This window comes from Taudactylus pleione, unplaced genomic scaffold, assembly GCF_031769625.1.
Source record: "Taudactylus pleione unplaced genomic scaffold, aTauple2 ptg000602l, whole genome shotgun sequence".
NCBI lineage: Eukaryota > Metazoa > Chordata > Amphibia > Anura > Myobatrachidae > Taudactylus > Taudactylus pleione.
Window position 1 is genome coordinate 6040910 of NW_028285004.1, and position 13587 is coordinate 6054496.

A 13587-nucleotide genomic window follows, 5' to 3' on the forward strand; every position below is an offset into this window, starting at 1 on the left:
ACAGCTGCATATGCTTCTCTTGTTCCCAAGCACACGCGGCTGGGAGTGCTGGGACTTGTGGTCATTGAGCTGTGATTCTGCAGCACAGCATGAATTACAAGTCCCAGCACTCCCAGCCATGTGTGCTTGGGAACAAGAGCAGCATCATGGACGTCTTGCTCTGTGTCGCATCTGCTCTCTCTCATGCATACTGCTACTGTACATGTAGCAGTCGGGCGCTCTCACCTGACCCGTGCCTCACAACATGGGAATGCAGCCAGACAGGTGTTCAGCAGCAGAGCCGCACGTCACACACTCCGCCTCCTCGCTTCCATCTCCCGGGCATCAAGAACAGCATTGAGCACGAGCAAGAGTATCGCTCTCCCCCCTGCAACGCTCCTCCGTACAGCTTCCTGCAGCATGTACTTCGGCCAATCAGCAGCCTCCCGCGGCCGGCTGCAGATTGGCACCTGCTCCGGCTCCTGACTGACTCCTTCCTCCATGCAGCATCTGCTGTGGTTGACTACCTCAGGTAGCTTGCTCCGGTAACTAATTGCAGGCAGCAAACAAATAGCCAGCTGCTCTTTGGCAGCAATCGCATCTTGACTGGCTTCGGTAAATGACTTGTTAGCCTGAAAACCGTTGCCAGAGTTTACCCTGACTGACATGCCAGAGCTCAAGCTACACCCGCCCTCAGCAAACTGAAAAAAAAAATTAAGTGCTTGACTGAAGTGCCGGTATGTCATACCGTTGCATACCGGCACACTTCGAGCACTGCTAACATGTGAACAAATGACCAAGGTAGTGCCGTATGCTCAGATTTAGAGCCGCACGCAATCAGAACGCAATGCCCGTGTTCACACAGTTGAGTGAGTATTTGTAATTGCGCATGCGCCAACATTTCTGAAAACCCCTATGACGCATGCATTACACAGAGTGTACGCACAAAGTTGCTGTTGCCACGTGCAACCGAGGAGGCCTTTGTACTGCATCCTCCCTCCTCTGAGCAGCGGGCACTCCAACCCCACATCACACGTTGCTACAGCAAGTGAAGAGGGTGCCTCCTCCTCTGTGGCGCCATCTTTCCAGTGGTATTCGGGAATATGGCACATACAAACTGGAGAGCAAGGGCTCCGGCGCAGTGCCAGGGTTTTTATTATCACTGTGCAGTGCTGTCTTCCAGAAGATGTCACTGGGAAGATGGTGCCATGGAGAAGGAGGGACCTGCTTACCGGCACAAGGTATGTATACTCTGGGTGTGCGGTGCAGGGCCCCCAGGACAGGGGCCCATGTACAGACACACTGCCACAAGCATAGGAGGCCGTGGTCAGAGAGAAACTGTAATTGTCACAGGTCTGGTGCAGTTATAGATGGTGCGATGGGGAGACATATAAGTGTGCACCAATTGCTATTATATCGCAAACTCTAAAAGTGAGCACATTACGGAAGGTGTTTGTAGGCCATTTGCATAAAATCGCAGACGGGAAAATACCAATAGACGTTGCTGTGTGCACTTTTGTGTGCGATTCAGAATCAGCTCTGATATGTGTCTTTTCAAACAGTTCTGGGTCTAAGTAGAGGGAGAAGCAATCAGCCTTAAATTTCAGACATGTCACATTCTGTTGCTGGGCATCTACTTCCTTACTGTATGTGATTGCTTTATGGCTAATGCTGGTTACACACTAGGATGACAGATCAATCAACAGACCATACCACCGATGTGTCTGGTCTGACGTTATAATTGGGTGGACATTTAAATTTGCCCGTCCAGTTGTGAAGTCAATGTCGGCAGACCCTGCATCAAGGGGTATATTTAATGAAGGTTGATTTTAATCGATTTAAATTGATGAGAATTGATCAAAATTGTTCAATATGTTGTTTATGGGGCTAAATCACACATTTAATAATACTTAAAAAACTAAATAAAAAATTGTCTGTTAGTAAAGGTGTGATTTAGCCCCAGAAACAGGAGGTGTGGCTTGACTGTGAGTACAAAAGATGTTAAAAACCTCATTACTGAATGCTTACACATTTCAGGAAATGGCTGGAGAGTGCAAATAGTATGTACCCATTCAATTGGAACATGTAAGGTATAACATATATGAAAAGATAATACAAATAATAAATAACACTAATACACATATTGTCAGCCTTCTTCCCGGATAGATAGTAAACTTACTTTATTTTTGTAAAAAGAGTATTCGGTACAATGCAATCTTGCGCTGAAATCACAGTTGTAGCACTTTAACTTTATTTGCATTAATGGGTGTGACTTAGACGCATTCAGCGAATCAGACGCCACCTGCGGCCGTCATCATCATCAGCTCAAACTTTGCACCATGGTTTTAGTACCTGAATCCAGTCCTTCCAAACGGGTGCACATGTACATTTTCACTGGCCATCTTGGCCGCATATCGCCCACAACACTCCTTTTCTGTACTTTCCCACATCTATACACCCCATACTTGCCAACTCTCCCTCATTGTCAGGGAGTCTCCCTAAAATAGTAGCAATCTCCCTGTCTATCTAAAGAGTCTAGAAATCTCCCTGATTGCACCTTACCCCCATGATGAAGCTGTTATAGTAAAAAAACAGAGATATATAAATTAAAATGGATTCATTAGTATAATTTCCCTGCATTGGTTGTAAGGCACAATGATCCCTATAGCTACATGCGTTTTCCGAAAAGTGTCAGTGTGTTTTCATCAATAAATTTATCTTACTAACTGCTTTGGGTCTCGTTTACATTTGGATATAAATCAATTTTATGGCACACCCTCAGATGTAGCAGTACACTCATAGGTGTTGTTTTCACAATCTCCCTGAAATGCTTTTTCAACCTGTCGGAAGAAGTCACAAATGCAGATTGCCAGAAAAAAGAGGTGCATGCGCACTAAAAAAAAGAGCAAGTTGCAACCAAATAAAGCTGCAATATGCATTTACATCCAACTCTAAATGAGATTCCACCGTTTGCACCTATAGAAGAGAAGTGTAAGCTTCACAACTGACAATTGTATCTGCCATATATTAAATTGTTCATATAATTTTAAAATATGAGTTTGCCCCACTCCCCATCAAAGCAACCATCCACAGTGCTAGGCAGTATATAATGGTTTCCAAAGAAACAAGAGAACAGCCCTCTGGCCTACAAAAAAACAACAACAAAAAACAGCTTGACTGCACCCCTTCCAAAGACTTCCAGCCAGTGCTATAAGGTGATGGAGATGTTTCTGACACAAGGGTAGTGGAAAAAGATTGAGATCAGTCTACTGCAGATAATCATTGAGGTGGGTCTTTTCTCTGTAGGGGAATTCTGATTGGCTCCCTGCTCCTTATAGTGCAGGGGTCTTTTGTCTATCATGCTGGTGATACTTGCAGTAACACTTTGTTTTGCTATAGCCTGCTTCTCTGTTCTGATTTTCTTATGATGTAGCCTTCACTGGATAGTGACTTTGGGGCCTATTTATCATGTTAATTATCAGGGTCTGAACGGACCCCTTTAATTAACATCCTAACTCGCCGCGGCTGCTGGAGCAATTCATCATTGCAGTGATGGGAGTGCGCATGCGTGACCTACAGGACACACATGTGCACAAGAGCCCCAACGTCTGGCGGAAGGAGACGGACAGGGGTGGAGGGATCCGAAAGGATCCCTCTTCACAACCCGGACATTCTTCCCATAGGGAAGGAGTGGGTTGCGATGCCGGAGCAGGAGCATTCACCATCTGAAGATGACGAATGCTCCCACAGTTAAGCTCCGAAAATATAATATTTTCAGAGCTTGATGAATACTGTCCCCATACTAGTGTATGGGGACAGCGGGCCATTCCGCAAAAGGAAGGTGATGAATGGCCTGATAACTTAATTTTCACAATTGCAGGTGGCAATGTGCATTTTTACCTGCTTTTGTGAAAATTATGATGAATAGGCCCCTTCGTCTGTTGCGGTAGCCCTGTTGTCTACCTGAATACTGACCTTGCCTGTTAGCCACCTGTCCTGATTACTCAAATATTGACCTTGTCTGTCTGCTACCTGCTGTGACCTCTGCCTGGCTACTGTCTTTGCCTGTTAGCCACCTGCCCTGACCTCTGCCTTGAGATGATCCTTGCTGTTAGCCAGCTGCCCTGACCTCTGCCTTGAGATGATCCTTGCTGTTAGCCAGCTGCCCTGACCTCTGCCTTGAGATGATCCTTGCTGTTAGCCAGCTGCCCTGATTTCAGCCTGGATACTGACCTAGCCTATTAGCCACATGCCCTGATCGCTGCCCAGATTTTTACCTTATCTGTCTGCCACCTGCTCTGACCTGCCTGGATACTGACATGGCCTGTTAGTCACCTGCCCACAGCTCAGCCTGCTTACTTACCTTGCCTTTTAGCTGCCCCTCACATCTTCCTGCATAATTGGCTTGCCTGTTAGCCACCTGCCATGACTTCAGCCTGCAAACTTCCCTTGCCTTTTAGCTGCCTGCTGTAACATCAGCCTGAATACTGATCTTGTATGTCTGCCAGCTGCTCTGACCTCTGCCTGGATACTGACCTTTATACCCCTTTTACACCGACTGAAATATCCCGGGTTGATGCACGTGAACGCGCATAACCCCAGGATTTTAATCGGTGTAAACGGATCAACCCGGGTCCAGTGACCCGGGGATTCGACCTTGCTTGATTGCAGGGTTGAGCATGGGTTGTTCCCGTGTCACCATGCAATGTAAACGGCGTGGTCCGGCTCACGATGACCCGGGTCGCGCCGCATGCCGCCTGATTGGCCGGCTTCAGTGACGTTTGGAGATGACATCATCTCCAAGCGGACATTGCAAGCAGCGCCGGCCCGAGCGGCACGAAGCAGCGCACCCCACCTGCTCTCCCTGCCTCCGGACCGCTGCAGGATAAGGTAAGTAGGTCGCGGAGAGGGAGGGAGGGGGGGGAAAAAGCGCTGGTCACCTTCGCCGGACAGCCGGGTCAGTGCTGACCCGGGTCAGGTGTGAATGGTGCCGACTCGGGCATAGCCCGGGTCGGCGCCGCAGTGTAAAAGGGTGTTGTCCCGGGTCTGATCCGGGTTGGAAACGTGTTCCAAATCCCGGGTCAGACCCGGGGACTTTGGTGTAAAAGGGGTATTAGTTGCCTGCTCTAACCTCTGCCTGGATAGTATCTATGCATTTTAACCTGCCTGAACATCAGCCTTGAGACTGTCCTAGCTGTTAGTCACCTCCTCTGACCTCAGCCTAAATACTGACCTTCCCTTATAGACATCTGACCTTACCTCAGCCTGTATACTGACTTTGCCTGTTGGCTGACTGCTCTGACATCTGTCTGGATGCTCACCTTTTATGCTAGCTTACTGCCATGACCACTGCCAGGATACAGACTTCATCTGTGAGTTACCTATACTGACCTCAGTCTGGATATTGTGTTATATGTTTCCATTCCCACCACTTGGTTACACACTGTGGAAGGGATGGATAAATGTGTCATATGAATCCTGCTCAGCAAGCTGGTGAACCATATTACAAGTATGCTCATACACACTAGACGATGTGCTGTATGAATTATATCGCTGAATTATTTCCCTTGAACTGTTGTGCAGGACAAATGATATTGGGTGTACACACTGAAAGATATCTTTAAAGATCTCTTTCAGTGAAGTCATCCTGCCTTATCTCTGAATAGGCAATTCTTGATGATATTGTCGGATTAACCTGCATGTAAGGACGATAAAAGACATTGTTAATGACCCGCGGGAGTGCGCATCGTTGGTCGTTCACTGCATAAACCCTGGGAGATATGAACGATATATCGTTGAATGATATCATTATCGTCCATATCGTTCAGAAAAATCGTCTAGTGTGTATACGGCTTTAGTTGTCCCTCTTTATCCATTTGAAATATTCAATGGTATAAAAGTGTGCTTTGTAATCTTAATATAGTCTGGTGATTTTCCATGTTGTTCAAAACAACCCAGTTTACGGCAAGAACTCAATATATTCAAAAAGTTTATATATATATTTATTTTTAAGAACAAAAAGTAACATTCCAGACTTCTCAGTTTATTTTAAGTAAGATACAGCAGACAGCTACTGTATTCTGCACATGTACAAATGGGGATGGAGTGTCTCCACAAATAAACAGATATTTCCTGTAACCCGGAGATTCAGAAAAAGGCTCTTTTGTTTGCAGACAAAATGAAATCGAGAAATAGAAATCATATGTAATTTTGGTGAATTCATAATTTGGATGAGAACAGATTACCTTAAAACAAATTGAATAAAATTAGCTAAATCTTTTTTTACGTTTAATTTTTTTTTTAGTAAACAGTCTGGATTCAGCAGAAAGTAAAGTTTATACCACGTTGAAAAAAGACAGTACCACAGGGGTTTCATTAAAGATTCCTGACAATACTGAGAAAACTTACAGGGATGGAAAAATTCCGTATGCTTTACAGCTGGTGCAGTGGACAGGTGTATAGCATATGTAGTGTACACGTCTGTTACCTTATCCACTTCACTTATACAGCTATGAAATCAGCCCTTAGTACTCAAATTTGTCAGCAGTTTTTTTTTCTTTTAAATGAACCTGAACAATAAAATCTGCATACAGGGTTACACAAAGTTCCTCTCCTTGTATAGATTGCCTGAGTGGAATCGGTATGTAATACTGACAAACGGGACCTAGGCAGTCAGAATCCTGACACCTGGATCCCGACAGGGTTAACATACCGACACTTGGTGGTCGGAATGCTAACCCTCCCACTCTCCCTACCCTAACCCTCCCTCCCTGGCACCTGAACCTAACCTCCCCCCTAGTGCCTAAATCTAACCTCCCCCTCCCCGCACCCTAAACCTAACCCTCCCCCCTTAGTGCCTAACCCTAACCCTCCTCCTAGTGCCTAACTCTATCCCTCCCCCCCACCCCTCTACTTACCTTCAGCATCCCGGCAGTCAGGATGCTGGCGCCGGTATTCTGACACCGGTATTGTAAGTGCCGGCATCCCCTCCGATGGGATGTCGAACGCATAACGTCTGCATAACATTCGGTTGAAGTTAGTTTATAAAGGATGTTATTGGAAACGCATTCAGTTTCTTTCCTCTGAATAGAGAACACTCTACTAGCTCTTGCTTATGAAGATATGGAGTGGCTGCCTGTCCAGCGGGTGCCTCAAGGTGGAGGGTCAGATAACACTGGTCCCGTCAATCAAGTTTCTACTCATGGTTCATGGGTGGACAATGGGGCTTTTTAGCTGCACATAGAGGAAAGAAACTGGATCCCCATATCGGGTTTTGTTACAAAAACATCCTTTATGCATTAACTTCAGTTTGTCTATTATGCTTATATTTAATATAAAACCGCGACTTTGCATTGCCTAAATTGCATCTGTGTGACGGACCCTGTCTCTATCTCTATGAGAATACTACTACTAAACTGCATCTACAGTGAGAAAGACAACGGGGTTGTTGTATTGAGCAGTGGAAAGAGTGGAGAAGTTGCCCATAGCAACCAATCAGCTTTGAGGAAGTATTAATAACATATTTTGGCAGTCTGTTCGGAGGTTGTTGATGATGTTTATTACATCATAGGTGACCTAGAACTGTTACTTTTAACGATTGCATCAGTCCTATCTGCACTTAGTTTATCTACTTCTAGTTTTACCTCTTTGTGGGGTTGGCAAATCTCCCCCTTTCCTTGATACTGCTGCAGGAAGGTGATACTCAGGCACTGTTTTACATTTGGTCCCCGGTGTGTAGAGATTCTAAGAATTTCAGTGATTTGTAGCCTCCTAGCCTCTCAATAATGTGAATTCTACATAAATATATTACTTACTTATTTCCTCAATAGCTACCGTATATACCTTGTCTTATTAGGATCCTTATAATTAATAGGTGAAACGGGCATGACTTATTGGTACCATAATGCTGATTATTGCTTTGTAGGAGATAGTGCTTGTTTGCTGTTTAGGAACATGGTGGCTATTTGCTACTGGGTAGGAGAACGTTGATCAATTGCTGCTGATGTAAGACTGCCAGTACGTTGTAGCTGGATAGGAGAACGGCAATCACTTGCTGCTGACGTAAGACTGCCAGTACGTTGTAGCTGGATAGGAGAATGGCAATCACTCGCTGCTGACGTAAGACTGCCAGTACGTTGTAGCTGGATAGGAGAATGGCAATCACTCGCTGCTGACGTAAGACTGCCAGTACGTTGTAGCTGGATAGGAGAATGGCAATCACTCGCTGCTGACGTAAGACTGCCAGTACGTTGTAGCTGGATAGGAGAATGGCAATCACTCGCTGCTGACGTAAGACTGCCAGTACGTTGTAGCTGGATAGGAGAATGGCAATCACTCGCTGCTGACGTAAGACTGCCAGTACGTTGTAGCTGGATAGGAGAATGGCAATCACTCGCTGCTGACGTAAGACTGCTAGTACGTTGTAGCTGGATAGGAGAATGGCAATCACTCGCTGCTGACGTAAGACTGCCAGTACGTTGTAGCTGGATAGGAGAATGGCAATCACTCGCTGCTGACGTAAGACTGCCAGTACGTTGTAGCTGGATAGGAGAATGGCAATCACTCGCTGCTGACGTAAGACTGCCAGTACGTTGTAGCTGGATAGGAGAATGGCAATCACTCGCTGCTGACGTAAGACTGCCAGTACGTTGTAGCTGGATAGGAGAATGGCAATCACTCGCTGCTGACGTAAGACTGCCAGTACGTTGTAGCTGGATAGGAGAATGGCAATCACTCGCTGCTGACGTAAGACTGCCAGTACGTTGTAGCTGGATAGGACAATGGCAATCACTCGCTGCTGACATAAGACTGCCAGTACGTTGTAGCTGGATAGGAGAATGGCAATCACTCCCTGCTGACGTAAGACTGCCAGTACGTTGTAGCTGGATAGGAGAATGGCAATCACTCGCTGCTGACGTAAGACTGCCAGTACGTTGTAGCTGGATAGGAGAATGGCAATCACTCGCTGCTGACGTAAGACTGCCAGTACGTTGTAGCTGGATATTAGAATGGCAATCACTCGCTGCAGACGTAAGACTGCCAGTACGTTGTAGCTGGATAGGAGAATGGCAATCACTCGCTGCTGACGTAAGACTGCCAGTACGTTGTAGCTGGATAGGAGAATGGCAATCACTCCCTGCTGACGTAAGACTGCCAGTACGTTGTAGCTGGATAGGAGAATGGCAATCACTCGCTGCTGACGTAAGACTGCCAGTACGTTGTAGCTGGATAGGAGAATGGCAATCACTCGCTGCTGACATAAGACTGCCAGTACGTTGTAGCTGGATAGGAGAATGGCAATCACTCCCTGCTGACATAAGACTGCCAGTACGTTGTAGCTGGATAGGAGAATGGCAATCACTCGCTGCTGACGTAAGACTGCCAGTACGTTGTAGCTGGATAGGAGAATGGCAATCACTTGCTGCTGACGTAAGACTGCCAGTACGTTGTAGCTGGATAGGAGAATGGCAATCACTCGCTGCTGACGTAAGACTGCCAGTACGTTGTAGCTGGATAGGAGAATGCCAATCACTCGCTGCTGACGTAAGACTGCCAGTACGTTGTAGCTGGATAGGAGAATGGCAATCACTCGCTGCTGACGTAAGACTGCCAGTACGTTGTAGCTTGATAGGAGAATGCCAATCACTCGCTGCTGACGTAAGACTGCCAGTACGTTGTAGCTTGATAGGAGAATGGCAATCACTCCCTGCTGACGTAAGACTGCCAGTACGTTGTAGCTTGATAGGAGAATGGCAATCACTCGCTGCTGACGTAAGACTGCCAGTACGTTGTAGCTGGATAGGAGAATGGCAATCACTCGCTGCTGACATAAGACTGCCAGTACGTTGTAGCTGGATAGGAGAATGGCAATCACTCCCTGCTGACATAAGACTGCCAGTACGTTGTAGCTGGATAGGAGAATGGCAATCACTCGCTGCTGACGTAAGACTGCCAGTACGTTGTAGCTGGATAGGAGAATGGCAATCACTTGCTGCTGACGTAAGACTGCCAGTACGTTGTAGCTGGATAGGAGAATGCCAATCACTCGCTGCTGACGTAAGACTGCCAGTACGTTGTAGCTGGATAGGAGAATGGCAATCACTCGCTGCTGACGTAAGACTGCCAGTACGTTGTAGCTTGATAGGAGAATGCCAATCACTCGCTGCTGACGTAAGACTGCCAGTACGTTGTAGCTTGATAGGAGAATGGCAATCACTCGCTGCTGACGTAAGACTGCCAGTACGTTGTAGCTTGATAGGAGAATGGCAATCACTCGCTGCAGGTGAAGCATCTTCAAATGTCTAACAATTACTGAAACTGTACAACTTGTTTTCTAGGACAGCAACAGATCACAATATCGATAACACTACAGCTGTTTTACGAGAATGGTTAAAGAGTGTACAAAAATTATACCATTACGTTGAATGGAGGCCTCTGGCTGAACCTCAGTAAGTATTATAGTCAGTTATTGTATCTTCTGTAAAAAGTCATAGCTTTCCTCATAGACCACATTGTTGTTAACATGTTGTTTAAGTGCTAAAGTTTTATTTCTGTATTATTATGTGCTAAATGTATTCTTTAGAATTTCTGCAATGCCTTATTACTGCACTGCAAATGCTTCTGACTACAATCAGGGGTTCTTTACCATACCTCTTTACATGCTTATAGTACTGTTATTAAACATTGTATTATATGGAGGGTTCAGAGTTAAAGTGAACCAAGACCATAAGAGCCAATTTTCAGAAAACGAATCTCAAAGTTGAAGAACTGTAATTAATGAACCAATGACCTTTAATTGTTTTTATTGCTGGTGGAGTAAAATTAAACTATAAACTTGTTTCACTATGTGACAGAAAAATATAATGTTTCCACTGTACTATGGCAGTGTTAGTACGAAATGGGCAAAAATAAACTTGGTTCCTGAGGCATCTTAAGAGAGGGGGGAGTCCATGTGCAGTCTCCATCTGGGGTCCCCTCCTCTCATTCCGGCAGTGCACTGAGCGCAGTAGACTCTGGGCCTGATTCAGAGCCGCTCGTAAGCGGACGCTCTTTCGCTCCGAGCGATGTTCGCCCAACTGCGCATGCGTACGGATTGTAATACGCATGCGCGAACCAGTCAGTGCGGCCGAAAATCGTGTGCTCGCTAAATAGCGAATGCCTGCTATTTTGAGTGACAGGAGGAGGCGTTTGTGGGTGGTAACAGGGGAAGGTGCTTGAAAACGAGGAGTGGAGATCCGAACGCAGGCGTGCCTAAAGGTCAAAACGGGCGTTTTAAGGGTGTGTATAATTACTAAAGCAGCGTCATCGACCACGTCACTTGGTTGTTTTATAGTCAGAACTGCTCGCATGATTGTGGTAGGAAAAACCAATCACAAGAATAGCGAGCAGTTCATACGCCGTCCGATGTACTCGATTAATCTAATAAATAGTGGACATGACGTATGATGCGAGCGGCCAGGGGGCGTTTTTTTCAAAATTACGTTCGCTTGTTTTGTTCGCTCGTTCAGACATAGAGGCGTGAACAACCGCAAAGAGCGAACGGTTAATTTAAATAGCCAGCCCCTTTTTCTGGACGAGCGAGCGCAAATAGCGTCCGGCTCTGAATCAGGCCCTCTGAGCACTAGGAGCACTAGTAGACTCTACCATTATAGATACGCCACTGCTTGCTTCACTTTAACTCTGAACACTCCATATGCTAGTGGGCAAGGGCCCTGAGAGTTAGGAAAGTGTGGGATAAATCTTGTTTTACCAGTAAGCATACATGGCAATTTGTATTCAGAAATCACTAACAGATATATTCACAAACTAAGGAATAGAGGCCCTGATTCAGAGCCGGACGCTCTTTCAGAGCGCTCGCTCTGAATTAGGGCCGTCCCTTCTCCTTTTTGGAGCGGCCTCCTGACCGCTCGCATAGCTGTGGGTGACCACCCACAGCTATAGCGAGCGGCCAAAATGATGGTCGCGATGGTCAAGACCCGCTCAGCGCTCGCGAGCGGGTCTGAATCAGGCCCAAACTTCTTTTAGGCTCTAAGGACAAGCATAGTAACATTTAGTGATAATAAATACAAGCCTTCAAGATCTCCAACCATAAATAAAACAAAAAACAAAAAAACTTTAATTTAACCGCCAGCTTTTTAATAAATTTTTCCCTTGGCTTGTTTCTTCAAAATGTTATTAATTAACAATTGTTTAGGTTTTCCACATTGCAAAACATCATGTAGAGAGCAGAAAAGCTTGGAAATGCACCTCTGAGCTATTATTTACTGTGACATCCTGCCCTCCTTCTCCCTCCTCTGCCTTCATATGACATGCAGACAGTATGTAGAGCCTGTAGATAACACTCATTTGTACTCGCACCTCCGGAGTGTCCGGTGGGCACATTATCCCCTTCATTTAGTCTTATCTGCCACATGACATGCTGAGATCTCTGACCCTTTGAATGGTAGATAATGGTCTGTAGGAGTATAGCTAAGAACAATGGCTATAAGATGCATGCTTAAAAGGTACTTAACGTGCTATTTAGAAAATGATAAAACTATGGGGGATTGTTGCATTAACTTCATATGTTTAAATCGACTTGTTTAGTCTAACAGATTTGCTTACTTTTTGACACTATTCAAAGTTATTTGAGACAAAAGGCAGATGTACTGAAGGTCTGTTATTCAATCTGTATTGAATCAATTAAAATGGCTAGGAGAAAAAAATAGATATTGAAGCGCTCTCTGTAATTAAAGTAACATATTTAACCACATAAATGTAAACATAAAACCAGACCTAATCTAAGATATGAAATAAATAAAATAAAATATACTCAAGCCTAATTGACCCAAATCTACCTAGAATGTACTGTTAAAGGTAACCAGCTTGGACAATATTCAATCACTTATAATACGTGGCTAGCACAATATGTGTGAAAAGCGTATGAAAGACATATGTACATCACTATGAAACAAATTAACTTAATCTATGTTATTTGGATACAATGTATAAAAATGTAAAAATCTACAGCCTGTTGGCATCACTGTTTCCTCAGGCAATGTTATCAACGTGTCAACGATGCATATTATTATTATTACATTTTATTTATAGGGCGCCACAAGAGGCCCGCAGCGCCGTACATACAGTAAAGGGTACACAGAACATTACATTACAATACAGTGACCAACTTATAAACAGAACACAAGTAACAATTAGCAACACAATTCTCCATACACAATACAGCTGGGTAGGTGAAGGCTGTCATAGAAGTGCTAGAGAAGAAGGCTGTGAGACAGTGGGGAGGAGGACCCTGCTCCTAGGAGCTTACAATCTAGGGATATTAATGCATTTGCATTAAAATAGAAAATGGCAGTCTCTAAACTGTGACACAACACAATAATTAGAATAATATTCCAATATTGGATCCTTTAAATCGATTGGTGAAGCTAAAATGCTGTATTTAATAATGCACTTTAAGTAGGAGAAAAAATAAGTTAGATATACTTTCAGTTTTGAGGCCATAGTTGGCTAGGGTGAAATATATGATATATTTATATTCCACTTCAATTCGGACAATGTGGACAATGCGCCAAGACTCCTGTGTTTGAACTCAAACCATGGATATCCAAC

The 13587-nt window shown here is 44.8% G+C and overlaps 1 protein-coding gene across 2 annotated transcripts in view; it reads left to right on the forward strand.

Annotated features, from left to right (window-relative positions):
- The window catches only part of COLGALT2 (collagen beta(1-O)galactosyltransferase 2), a 186552-nt gene that overhangs the window by 85076 nt on the left and 87889 nt on the right, over positions 1-13587 (forward strand). For both annotated transcript variants that reach the window (XM_088453900.1, XM_088453901.1), the window contains exon 2: positions 10317-10427. In XM_088453900.1, the coding sequence (XP_088310026.1) occupies positions 10317-10427 (111 nt within the window). The remainder of the gene's footprint in view (positions 1-10316; positions 10428-13587) is intronic.